Genomic DNA, 12,287 nt, shown 5'->3' on the forward strand with positions numbered 1-12,287 from the left:
CTCCCTGCGCCCCCTCGGAGGCCACTGCAACCTTCTGGTAAGTCAAACCCTCTTTTCTCTCCCAGCGCATCCTGGGGATCATGTTGCTGCCTTCCCGCCTCCCTACCCCTTGAAGGGGCATAGGACAATGCTTCCCAGGCTGGTGAGTCACAACCCACCAGTTTGGGAACTGCTGTGTTAAGATAGTATAAAAGCAAATTTTGTCAGTACAAATTGTGCTGTGCATGGAAGCTGTGCCCTCAAATTAAAAAAAAAAATACTTGAAGGTATTTGGGAAATGATATACCCCAGAACTTAGGATAGTAAGAACCCTATGACATCTCTAGGAAGGCTTGTTTCTGAGATAATTATCTCCCAGATTTAGAAGATTGCAAATGAACAACTTGTTGGCTAAAACAATCTTTTAAACTGTTAATGGACTCTTTCAGCCTTTGGCTCAGTTTGCATAGTCCTTCAAACCACAGTCTGGAAGACTATGAACAAGTTGCAAACTTCCACACTCTGTCTTCCCCTCTCATGAATGGCTTCCCTTCTCCATTTCCTGCTCAACATCCAAACAAATTATTATTCTGTTATGTGTAAAACTTGGGCTCAGTCTGAGGAGGACCAGAGGGAAAACTGCTGCAGGAGAGGAGGCTGCAGTACCAGCAGAGGGAAGGTAGAGGCTGCTGTGTGCAGAGGCCTATAAAAGGGGCTGCACAAGCAAGGAGGGGGAGACCACCAGGGAAGAGCTGCTGTGAGGAGCCTTGGAGAGCGAGCTCTACAGAGGAAGGGGACCACCAGGGAAGCTGATGAGAGAAGGAGCTGCAGCAAGGAGTGAGCTGGGGGAGAGACCAAGCTGCAGAGCGGAGCTACAGAAGAGCTGAGGAGAGAGCTGCAGGCAAGGAGCCCCTGGAAAATCCTCTGAGAACCAGGGAGCAACCACCCAGCCTTTTGCCTCAAGTCCTGCTGCCTCCTGCCTGCCTCAGGTCCTCACTCAATCGGGGTATTTGGAACAAAGGTGTCATTTGGTTCAGGTTCCATTCCTCACAATAAAAGCCTTGAACTTACATTGGTTTCAGTGGTCTCTGTCAATCCTGCATAACAATTCTAAGCCAGAATCAGAAGCAATGGTTTGAAGTGAGCTTCTGATTCTGTCTTGGAAGGGAAGCACTAACCATTGCTGACTTGGGATAACTAAGGAATAGAAGGGGAAGGAGTATGCATGATAGGAAGAGGAAGCAGCTAAATCAGTGGTTCTTAAACTGGTGGGTCACGACCCACCAGAGCTCGTGGAAAGCTCCCCCAGTCCCTTTGAGGGGCAGGGGAGGGGGCAAGGGCAGCAATGTGAGCCCTAGGATCGTATTGCTAACGGGGGTGGAAGGGGGGTGCTTTTACCTACTGATGTGTGGCAGGAGGTCTGGCTCAGTTGGTAGAGCTGCCGCCTTGTATGCCTGAAGATCTGAGGCTGCCAGTTCGAAACAACCGGAAGTACCCGAGAACTGACGTGATATACTGATGAGCTGACCCTCAGTGGCAGAGAGGAGTTGCCGTCAAGTGGAGTGTGGGAGGGGAAGGGCCAGAGAGAGACCAGACCGGGAAGGAATCAAGCTGGAATGAGGAGTTCTATGAAAGACTAGAACTATTCAATTGTAAATATCCCTACGGGGGTTTAGAACAGCCTGCCTATGTAAAGCCTGAGGAGAAATCTGACGACCAAAGAAAGGCGGTATATAAATACAGTACCTGTATAAATAAATAAATATAAATGTTACAGGAGAAGCAGGGAGCTCCATGTCGCCCTCTGCAGGACTCCCCAAGTCTTAGAACATTTGAAAAACACAAGAGCAAAGCACTTCCTCATTTCAAACGCAAAGTGCTTTGCACTCACATATTTTCAACATTCTAAGACATGGGGAGCCCTGTGGAGGGCTGCACAGGGCTCCCTGCTTCTCCTGCAATGTCCTGCACACAGCAGTAGGTAAAAGCACCCCTTTCCAACCCTGTCAGCAACACAACCCTGGGGATTGCATCGCTGCCCTCATCTCCTCCCTTGCAAAGACTTACCCTGGGAGTAAAGCTCCCGGGAAGTTTGAGAACCACTGAGCTAATTCATAATACTCAAAAGATGAATGAAATGAATGAAAAATGAGCTCCCACAACAATGTTCTGCACCAACTGCAATTTTTCAACCCTTTTCAAAGGTAGCCTCCCACAGACCTACATAAGTCTATGTATAACCTACACTGTGCCCAAGGTACGTGTCACATATCAGATGACCTAGCTTCTCCAGGAAAAAGTACAGGCTAGCACACCAACCAAAATTGTGCAAAGCTGCCCCAGGCTACAGCCATCTGGGAGCTCTCAAGCCCTCAAACTGCAAACCTCACTGTTCAAAGCGAGTGTTACTCCAAACCAGGTTGCACTGCTGAACATTACTACTGATCAACAACACCTTCATCTTGTCAGGATTCATTTTTAGCTTGTTAGCCCACATCCAGCCCATCACAAATTGCAAAGACCGCTTTGGACCAACAGTGGAAATTAAGAAGGATTCTTAGTAGAAGAGAATGGACTGAATAGGTCTGGTATATTGCCAAAATGGAGAAATTAACTTTGTTAATTCAGGAAGCTGACATGTGGATATAGGATCTTTTAACAGTAATTAGATGAAAATTGGGTAATGCAAGGTAATCACCAAAGCACTAGACAAGTTCCAGATCATTTTCTTTTTCAAAATGACAAATATTTCATAACTTCAGACTAATTATATAAGAATATATACAAAAAAGTTCCTGCACAGGATTTTAAATGAGTATGTCATTTTATTCCTAAAATTGGCAGGATTGGAGGAATGAAATGCTGGGGAATAGCAGCCCTTGATCAAAAAGGCAGAGAATACAATCACTACCACCTGTTTATGGGTGAAAGTGATAAAAAGCTTCACATTTACTCAGACGTTCATAATGATCATGGTGCGGAAAATGGAGTTATTAATCAACTCAGAATATCTTTTAGATCCTCCTAAGCCAATGCAATAAGAATTCCTCTGCCATCAATTTCATAAGTTGAGAACAAAGTTATAAGACTGTCAAACAGTGTGCTGGATTTGTGGGTTTTATATTAAAGATCACCTTTTTTTTGTTTTTTGTTTTGGCGTGCCAGAAGACAAACACATTTTTTAAGGTTAAGGCCAATATGAGATTTAAACATCTGTTCAAAACTCTCCTGTTGGAACCAATGGGATTTTAAACCTCTTAGGTCTAGCTCATATGCTAAATATTTATCATACGTCACACATAGTTATATAATTCACTATGTTACTTCACACTTCCATATTTTTATATGGAAACCTTTTTATATGCATTCACCTTAAAGAACTAGCCAAGTTTCTGTAGGGCAAGGTGGGGTAAATTTATCAATGGATAATAGCCATGACAGCTAAATGAAATCGCCAAGGGGTGGTGTGTCTCTCAGTACTAGAGACTGGAGACATACATACAAGAGGAAAAAGCCCTTGTTCCCTCTTTGTAATGGATCACTGTTGGAGGCAGAATTCTGGACTGCATGAATTTTAGTCTAACATGTCCATTTTTGCTTCTGCTGAAACACATAAAGAGCCACCTCCAGCAAACTACATTTGTATCCTTTTTCCACCACAGCATGCAGCAGTGCCAAAACAGACTGCTCTGTATACTATGGTGGAGGAGGGAAGATTGCAAGGGGAAAGCGAAAATATTTTCTCTTACACCTCTGTAAGCCTTCCAGTCGCCAAAGGATCTCCTTCGACCTGCACCAGCTCTTTTAGCTACCGTAAGTCCAAGGAGACAAAGGGAGATTATCAGGAAGCTGGAAAGGTGTCTCCTTTCCAGCTTCCTGATAATCTCCCTTTGTCTCCTTGGACTTGCGGTAGCTAAAAGACAGTGCAAGACATCTGACACAGAGGGCCACCCTTTCCATCTTCGTCATGTCCTCAGCTCTTCTCCTATTCCACCCCGCCCCACTCTGCCCTCCCCATCAATGGCAGGCACTACTGTCCCCCTCTCCACAGCTGCTCTGGCCTCTCTGGTGGCATTCCTGTGCTGCCACAGGATTTTCTTACGACAGTCATAAATAGCTACTGCTGCCGGAACACTAGTTCCAGCAGTGGCAAAGCTGCATACGAGTGCAGCCTTAAGCTACAATTCTATACCCACTTCCCTGGGAGCACGTCCCATTTGATCTATGGGTTTTACTTCTGAATAAACATGCAGAGGATTGCAGTGTGAATGTCTTTTCCTGGGTATTGTTGGGCTCAGAGGAGACACTTACTAGACAGGGTCATTAAAATAAAGAATTAAGTATCATCAAACACTTTGTACATCAAGAAATACAATAGAAAAGAACAATTGCATATATATCTGTCACAAGGGTTCTTAAAAACTAACTTCCACATCATCTCATCTGCCTAAGACATTCAGTCTTTAAAATATGTACATAGTTTACATAAATTATATTAAGGACACAAACTGCAGCCTGAAATCTTCATCTAAATGCGTTACTAACACACTGTGGTTTCATCTTACACCAAAAAACTGCTGAATCTTTGAACTCCCCAGCTTCTCCTTAGGAATACCTAAAAAGGTATCAAGAGGTTTAAGAGAAACCACTTGGCTATAGCAACCTTCAGAAGAGCTATTCAGAATCCATCAGACATTAACCCTAGGTAACTAACAACCAATGCTTAAGAGAATAACGAGCATCACACAGTCCCTATTTCCATAAGCATTCCTCTTCTCTTACATGCTCCTGCTTATATTATCTCAGCAAAGTCTGTCAAGTGTAATACCTCATCTTTAACCAGATGTCCAGAGCAACTGCATTGCTCTGAGACAATACTTAAAGTAAAATAACATTTGATACAATCCCTGAAGTTTCTCCTGCAAATTTTCTTATTCACCAATTCTTATTTAAAAACTGCCACACTTTCTCAGCTGCTACCCTCCAATCCATTGTGGATTCCAATTCAGTTGATAGTGGACCACGGACAAGGTTGTTTTAGTTGTGGTTCTACACTTTTAGAGTGCTTTGCCCAAAAATGTCTGTCAAGCCCTGACATTGCCTGTATTCCCAAAAAATACAACTGTTCTACATTGCTGTTAACAGGTTTTAGTCTGATATTCTTATAGCAGACATGACTTTTATTGCAGACTGGGCTTTTAGCCAAATACTAATTTTAACTGCTGCTATGCTTTTGTACTGCTGGGTTTTCTATTTCTGTTGTGTTTATTTTATGTGAACTGCTTTGTGTAGATTTTAATCTAAAAATGTAAATAAAATTAAAGGGAAAAAAGCAAAGTTGTTAGCCATTGCCCTGTTAAGCCTATATTGATTTCAGGTCTTGATATGTCAATTGACCTTTTAGATCACTAGTTCCCAAACTGTGGTCCAGGGACCACAGGTGGTCCGCGAGACCCTGAAAAAAGATCACTTTTGATCACTTCAAGCATTTTGCCAAGTGAGCGATCCCCCACAGATCACCAGAGAGGGTGGAGAACAGAGCGTCTGTAGCCATCACTGAAGTGTCAGTTACAACTGTGGGCAGTCCATTCTCTGCCAACTCTAGTAGTCCGTGGGGAGGGGGCACTCGCTTAGAAGATGCTTCCCCACGGACCACCAGAGATAGCAGAGAACAGACCACAGCTGGCAACAAAAGCAGCAACCCAGAAATCTTCTCTATAAATACTAAATCTCTAATAAATATTCTCTAATTATTACAAATTTAATTATATTTTTTTGTGGACAGAGGAGTAGTGTGGTCCATAATAATTCCAATTTTTGCCTCAGTGGTTCACAAGCTCCTAACGGTTGGGAACCGCTATTTTAGATAGAAGGCAATGGGCTGACAATCATAAATACCGTCACTTACTTTCTGGCTGTTTTTCATTTGGTGTTATAGATCGCACAAAGTCTTGCGGGGTCATAAACACTTCTGATTCTCCATGCTCATTTATTACTTTCAAGGTGGCAAAATATCGGAAGATTTTGTCTGGAGTGGAGTAGGCTCGAATTCTGTTTTCATACTCCATCACCTAAAAAAATACAACATGATATTCTCAGTTCAACTTTACAGCCTTTTTAAAAAAAAGAATTAGCATTGTTTTGACACATTCACAGAATTCCGTATACAGATACTGCAAAATGCAAACAAGTAAAGCTATTTATTTACTATGAACACAACTGCAAATAATTTAGAAAATTCAGTTCTCTTTACATCGAGTGTCTTTCTAAGCCCTAGCAAATGATAGTTCTACGAACACTATAGCATATGCCCATGACAAGAGGTTACTTGTCTTTGAGTAAGTTATTGCAATTTTTCCCATTATTATGTTACTAGTGAATTTTGTAAAGGATGGAAATATCTTAAGCACTGCAGATCTTTCCTATTCTTATTTAGATATTAGACATATAAAAGATATGTGTCTAACGTGCAAATAAGAATAGGAATATAGATTCTGATTGCATCTGCTGTAAAAAAAAACAACTTCTGAATCCTTTAACTCAGAGAAGGAAGCAGTACAGGGATTATCAGATATAATTCTTCGAAGATAAATTATTTTTGAAAAGAGTTCCTCAATTACAAACAAGATACCCTGTCACGAATCTTGCCAATGACCCATTTCCAACAAGAATTGACAGGAGAACGAGGCACATCGTAAGCCACACATTTGGTTCACATAAGGCAACAATGGGCCAAACAGTCTTCAAGAGTACCTGGTAGAGCTGTGGGCTTAAGAAGCTGCTGGAGTTTCATGGCAGACATTATGGAAAAAGATTTGCAAACCTCTGTTCAAAAGGTTTCTAACTTGGTTTCTAATCTGAAGTCAAAACAGGGACTCCAGTGGTCAAAATTCACAGCATAGTATTAGTGAAGATAAACTGACATTTATTTTCATTCAATTGATTATTAAAATGCTGTATTGAATAAGGAGGTAAAAACATATAAAAAGAGCATCTTCTGCATTGCTCTGAGCACAATGGCTATTTTAAAAGAAAAGGACTTTCTTTAAAGAGGAGCCCAAACAAATAGTACAATACACTACCACTTATATGCTGTATTTTAATACTTCAACAGAAATCTGAAACAAAGTCTCATTCAGTTATCAAGGGATATTTCCAACCTTAAGGATCAGAACTTTGGCTTGGGGTATTTATTGCCCATATAGTCAGCTCTCCAATTCTCTCAAACATACAATTAGTAGCTGAGCAGGCATCAGGCACAGCAGGTGCAACAGAGTTTGCAATAAAATATCCAGCCTATAGTTTTTATTTCAAAACAAAGTAATATTTTATTTTAGGATCACACAGAGGAGAGAGCATAAAAAACACTGGCAAGATGACAAATAAAATTAAAAAGGAACATACAGGCTGGCTTCTCTAACTTCATACTAGGCAGAATGGCTAGATCAGTGCTCAGACTGACTGGATCAGCAGCCTTCATCTTTTTCAGACTTGGGATCCACCTTTAATCCTAACTTTCAGCACTGGATCCACTTCTAAATTTTTTTACTGGATGTGTATGTCTTTCTCCTACTCTGTTTTTTTCTCCACTCCATCTCTTCATTTTTCTCTTAAAAAGAAATCCTAACAAGAAGCAAAAGGGTGAAATGGTAGCAACATTATAGGTGAGACCCATCTTGTATCATCTTGGGTCATGATCCACTTTACGGTCTCAACTCAGCAGCTAGCAGTCATCTATTATTATTTACATAGCAACTTCAGTGCAGATGATACTTTACACAAAGTGGAGAGCGGGGTCTGTGGCTTACAATTTAGATACTGACACGAAGTGGAGGTAGTAGTTACAAGGTCCCCTATACCTCTTATTATGTGAATTCTGGGCGCTGGTGGGAGGTTTTCAGTACTATTTTACAGACAGTTCCATGGTCATCAAGGGCAGCCTAGCTAAAGACAAACTCCACCTTGCTGCACAATAGTCTTCCAATAACAATGGAATGGAAAGAAGTGATCCGAATGCGGACCGTTCTTCCGTTGCACAGTGGTGGTAAGTTTGGCCACTGCTGAGGTAGAGTAATACCTGCCATATGGGAGATACATTACTGGAAAGTAGAGTGCTGCATGAAACAGCACTATAGGAGACATTGTTAAAAATAAGGCAGAAAACGGGCATCAATTGGTTTGTGCTTCCCAGAATGCACCGCTTCCATTCACTATAACAGCCGTTAATTGTGCCTGGACAAAGACTGCTGTAAGAAATCTGTACCAAAGAAAGCAGTGTTATGGGAGGTACTGCTGTATGTGTTCTTGAGAGTCACCTCTGTGCAGAGGTTCCAATTAAAAGGAATTGCTCAGGAGGAAGTGGTAAGTCCTTATTTGAACTCACAAGTTCATTCAGACAGAAGATGTTCCCAATTAAATCTAGTTACTTTGATTTATTGGCTAGGAAACTGACTCTTCTGGGTAAACAATTAACCCTGCTAAACTGAAGTAAAATGTTACAGTGTGTGTGTGAAACCCCAGCTATTTCTGATGACTCCATCTCAGTGAAATGGGAATCAAAAGCCCCAATACCGCACAGTCAACCCACTACTTAAACAAAGGGTTCTTCAGTGACAAGTAAGAAGTTCACTTTGCCACAGAAAAGAAATCTCAGCACTATTACCATCCATAGCAAAGAAGTATTTGCAGGATCCAATGACCCCCACCCACACTGTAGGGAAGTCCTAGTGCAGTTTAAAACTATGTTTAAAGAAATGAACAGGAAAGCATAACATTCACATTTTGCATTATTGATCATTAACTCTCAGACACAGTTGTATTCTCTTCAGCACTATCCTACGCATTTCCACTCAGAAGTAAGTCTCACTGAATTTACTGAACTTACTCACTGGACCTACTCTCAACTATGTGCACACAGGATTGCAGCCTTAATCACCTTTTCCTTCTTATGCTCTTCCAACGCTCAAGCCATATTAGGTACACAACAACTTGCCTGCCCTTCAGCTTTACTGATACACAAACAAGTCACAAGGATTTATTTGACAAAGAACTATGATATTCTAGCTTCCTTCAACACTGATTCACACTCCAACAAGTTTTGTGTGCCAGCCTTGATTTACAAGGCCATTTTTAATTGCCTTGTTTAATGGTGCCAAGATAGGAATGGCTTCCAAACCCTAAAACTTTAATAATATTCCTCTCCATACACCTGCCATTTTATATACACAATCATAAAACAGTTTGCAGTAGATCGTTCTGCATATAAATTAATAAACCTAAACAGAGTGCCAGTCAACAGGCTACCCTGCATATGTTACACACACACACACACACAGAGAGAGAGAGAGAGAGAGAGAGAGACCACACTGGAACAGGGAGGCTGTCTGAGGCCTGCCCCATATCCAGAGCGGAGTTGGGGCTGCCTGCAGCTCAGCCCTAGGCAATGGAAATGCATTCTCCTTATCCTGGCTAATGCCACAGCAGCCCCAATAGGGCTGCTTGGATCTGCACCACCTAAAGAGGTGGCGCAGGTTCAAGCAGCCTGGAGCTGGGCCGGGTTGCCCAGGACTGGGGTACGGATCCAGCCTAAGTGCCATATCCTGGTCCTACCCGCCCCCACTCTGCCCCCAGGCCTGCCCTCCCCCAGTACAGAATGCCTCCATTCCACCCTCCACCCGCCCTCCTCAAACCCCCACACTGATCTGACTTGGCCAGCGCAATCTTACCTTTGTACGAGCTCCACAAGGCCCAGGCTGGCCTCCTGAGGCCAGCGCAGGTCTGTGTGCTGGAATCCCTCCTCTCCTGGTGGCACACCGGTGCCTTACAGCACCTTTGGTACACCTCCAGGCTGGTGCATGTGACTTGCGATGGCCCAAGGGCTGGTTAGGATCGCCCACCGCCTCACACACAGAGAATATAATCCAAAGTACCAGCAGAGGGCATTTGGACTTGTATTTCTCAAAAAGCATCACAGTCATGCATACACGCACACTATGGCTCTAGGGGAAATCTCAAAAGTGGTTTGTGACACAGCATCTCAGGATCTGGTCAGGAGGTCTGGTCTAGAGGGTAGAGCCTCCGTCTGCCTGAAGATAACATCCACAAAGTCACCAGTTCGAGGTCACCGGCACCGTGCGACCTTGGAGCAGCTGACAAGCTGAAGCCGAGCAATTCCATCTGCTCTGAGCGGGGGAGGATGGAGGCCAGAATGTGAAGCCAGATTGGAATGAAACACCTTGAATGTAGTCGTTCTTGAAAGAAAGAACCTTCTTTGAAATTGTAAAAATCCCTATTTAATAGGGATTTAATAAAGCCTGCCTATGTAAACCGCCTTGAATAAAGTCTTGAATAAAGACCAAGAAAGGCGGTATATAAATACCTGTTGTTGTTGTTGTTGTTGTTATTGTTATTGTTATTATCTGTGATTCAGGAGGAAAAGTCAGGCATTCCATTCACACATCTAAAGTAGTCCTTTGGATTCCAGTTATTGTTCTCCATTGCTCCCAGACAGTGGATACCAGAGACTACCACAATGCAACTGGGACATACGCCATGCCCTTGAACAGTTTAAATTATTGCAGTTTAGCAAAGAATCTTCCAGTGCAACAAGAATACATACTTTACGGTCCCGAAATCCTGAAGGCTTCTTCTTCTTCCCTTCTGCTGGAGCATCTCCATCACTTGACTCTACAGCCTTTCCGTCATCACCCTCTTCATGCACTACTTCTTCTCTGTTCTTAACCTTCTCACCAGGCTCTGCTCTTAGATCATGTTTCACAGACGATGGTGCTTCAGCAAGGGCTCTGAGATAAAACAGGAAGACAATCAGCAAGTTCCTTCTATAACTTAAAATTCCCATTTTTAACCTAAGCATTTAGCAGGAAATGTCCAAACAGCACTGTTTAGATCCTTCTGCAGAGAGGTAAACACCTCACTCTGGGTGCCTACAAGTATTAAATACTTTCCCATCAGAAGACTGCCTTTATAGGCAAATCTCTACTATTTCATAAGAACACACAAAACCTCTTAAGGTAACATACACGAACATTTTAAACTACAAGTTAAGGACAACTAAGAAACAAACGTTCCAGATCAACAGATGACTATAGTACTTCAATTTGTGGCCCATGCCTGATTTCTTACCATTTTCCACTCAATATTCAATTTTAGCCAATATAGCTTAATCTATGCCATTAGGCACCTTGCCCCTTATGGCTTTCCATGGGAGTAGAATTAAATCCGGGGTGTAGACAACTCTCACACCATCCTTTCTCAAAGTTGTCATAACTTTTGACTTTGGGTATGGGAGAAGGATTGCATAGTATGCGTACAGTATATTGGACACATTAAAAGAAAGGTAACATTTCCAAGGAGGCGTCAAGTCTCTAGTCCAGCGGTTTTGAAACTTTTTGGTCTCTGGAGCCCTTTACACTCATAAAAGAAGTCTCTAGGAAGTTTGATGGCACAGGTATAGAGTCTTGAGAAGCCCCAGAGCACTGACACAAACTGGGCAGGGGGCAGAAAGTGTCCACTTATGGTGTGCTTGTGGAGCTCCTGAAGGGGTCAGAGAGCCCAGGGCTCCTAAGAGCACACTAAGAAACGCTGCTCTAGTCCTTTCTATGAAATGAATTCTAATTCATCTAACCCAAGCATATCAACTAGATTAAAACATTTTCGGTTCCTCTGGGCTCATTATTCAGAGCCAACCTGGACAAGATGTCAATCATGTCATTTATTTATATAAATATCAATGTGCACAGCACTTTGCAAGAGGGGGAGGACAGGTCCCTAGGTTGCGACTGTAGCGGGGAAGCTTTTTCTTAATTCTTTTTCCCTGCACTAAGGGCCTGATAAAAATTCCCCCACTGCAGTATTTGACGCACTAATGGCAGCTTCTTTTCAAGGCAGACAGAAGACACCAAAGGGATGGTTGACCTCAATAAAAACCACCCTCCAGTGGTCATTCATTGCCTTCACAGCTAAAGCATAATTTAAAAAATTTGCCCTTCACTGAAGGCTGCATCCTGGTAGCTTCTCCTCCAGAGTGGCTACTTCCACTTGAAAACATACGATTATCACACCTGCTTAGGCCCTATACCAGCCATTTTCAACCTTTTTCAGCTTGCGGCACACTGACAAGGCACTAAAATTGTCAAGGCACACTACCAGTTTTTTTACTTACATTAAATTACTACATTACAGTTAAACTTGAATTAATAAAATTAATACAATTAAATCAATACCTGACAAAAAAAATGACAAGAAGCATAGAGAGGGAAGTATATGTGGTTTCTGAAAAGGAGGAAAAA

At 42.4% G+C, this 12,287-nt stretch overlaps 1 protein-coding gene across 1 annotated transcript in view; it reads right to left on the bottom strand.

Moving 5' to 3' along the window:
- Nucleotides 1–12,287, bottom strand: part of MICU1 (mitochondrial calcium uptake 1) — a 171,302-nt gene that overhangs the window by 109,459 nt on the left and 49,556 nt on the right. The window contains exons 3-4 of the mRNA XM_066620365.1: nucleotides 10,598–10,781; nucleotides 5,888–6,050 (exon numbers count right to left, since the gene is read on the bottom strand). Coding sequence (XP_066476462.1) covers nucleotides 5,888–6,050; nucleotides 10,598–10,781 — 347 coding nt within the window. The remainder of the gene's footprint in view (nucleotides 1–5,887; nucleotides 6,051–10,597; nucleotides 10,782–12,287) is intronic.

The sequence above is a fragment of the Tiliqua scincoides genome, chromosome 3 (genome assembly GCF_035046505.1).
Source record: "Tiliqua scincoides isolate rTilSci1 chromosome 3, rTilSci1.hap2, whole genome shotgun sequence".
NCBI lineage: Eukaryota > Metazoa > Chordata > Lepidosauria > Squamata > Scincidae > Tiliqua > Tiliqua scincoides.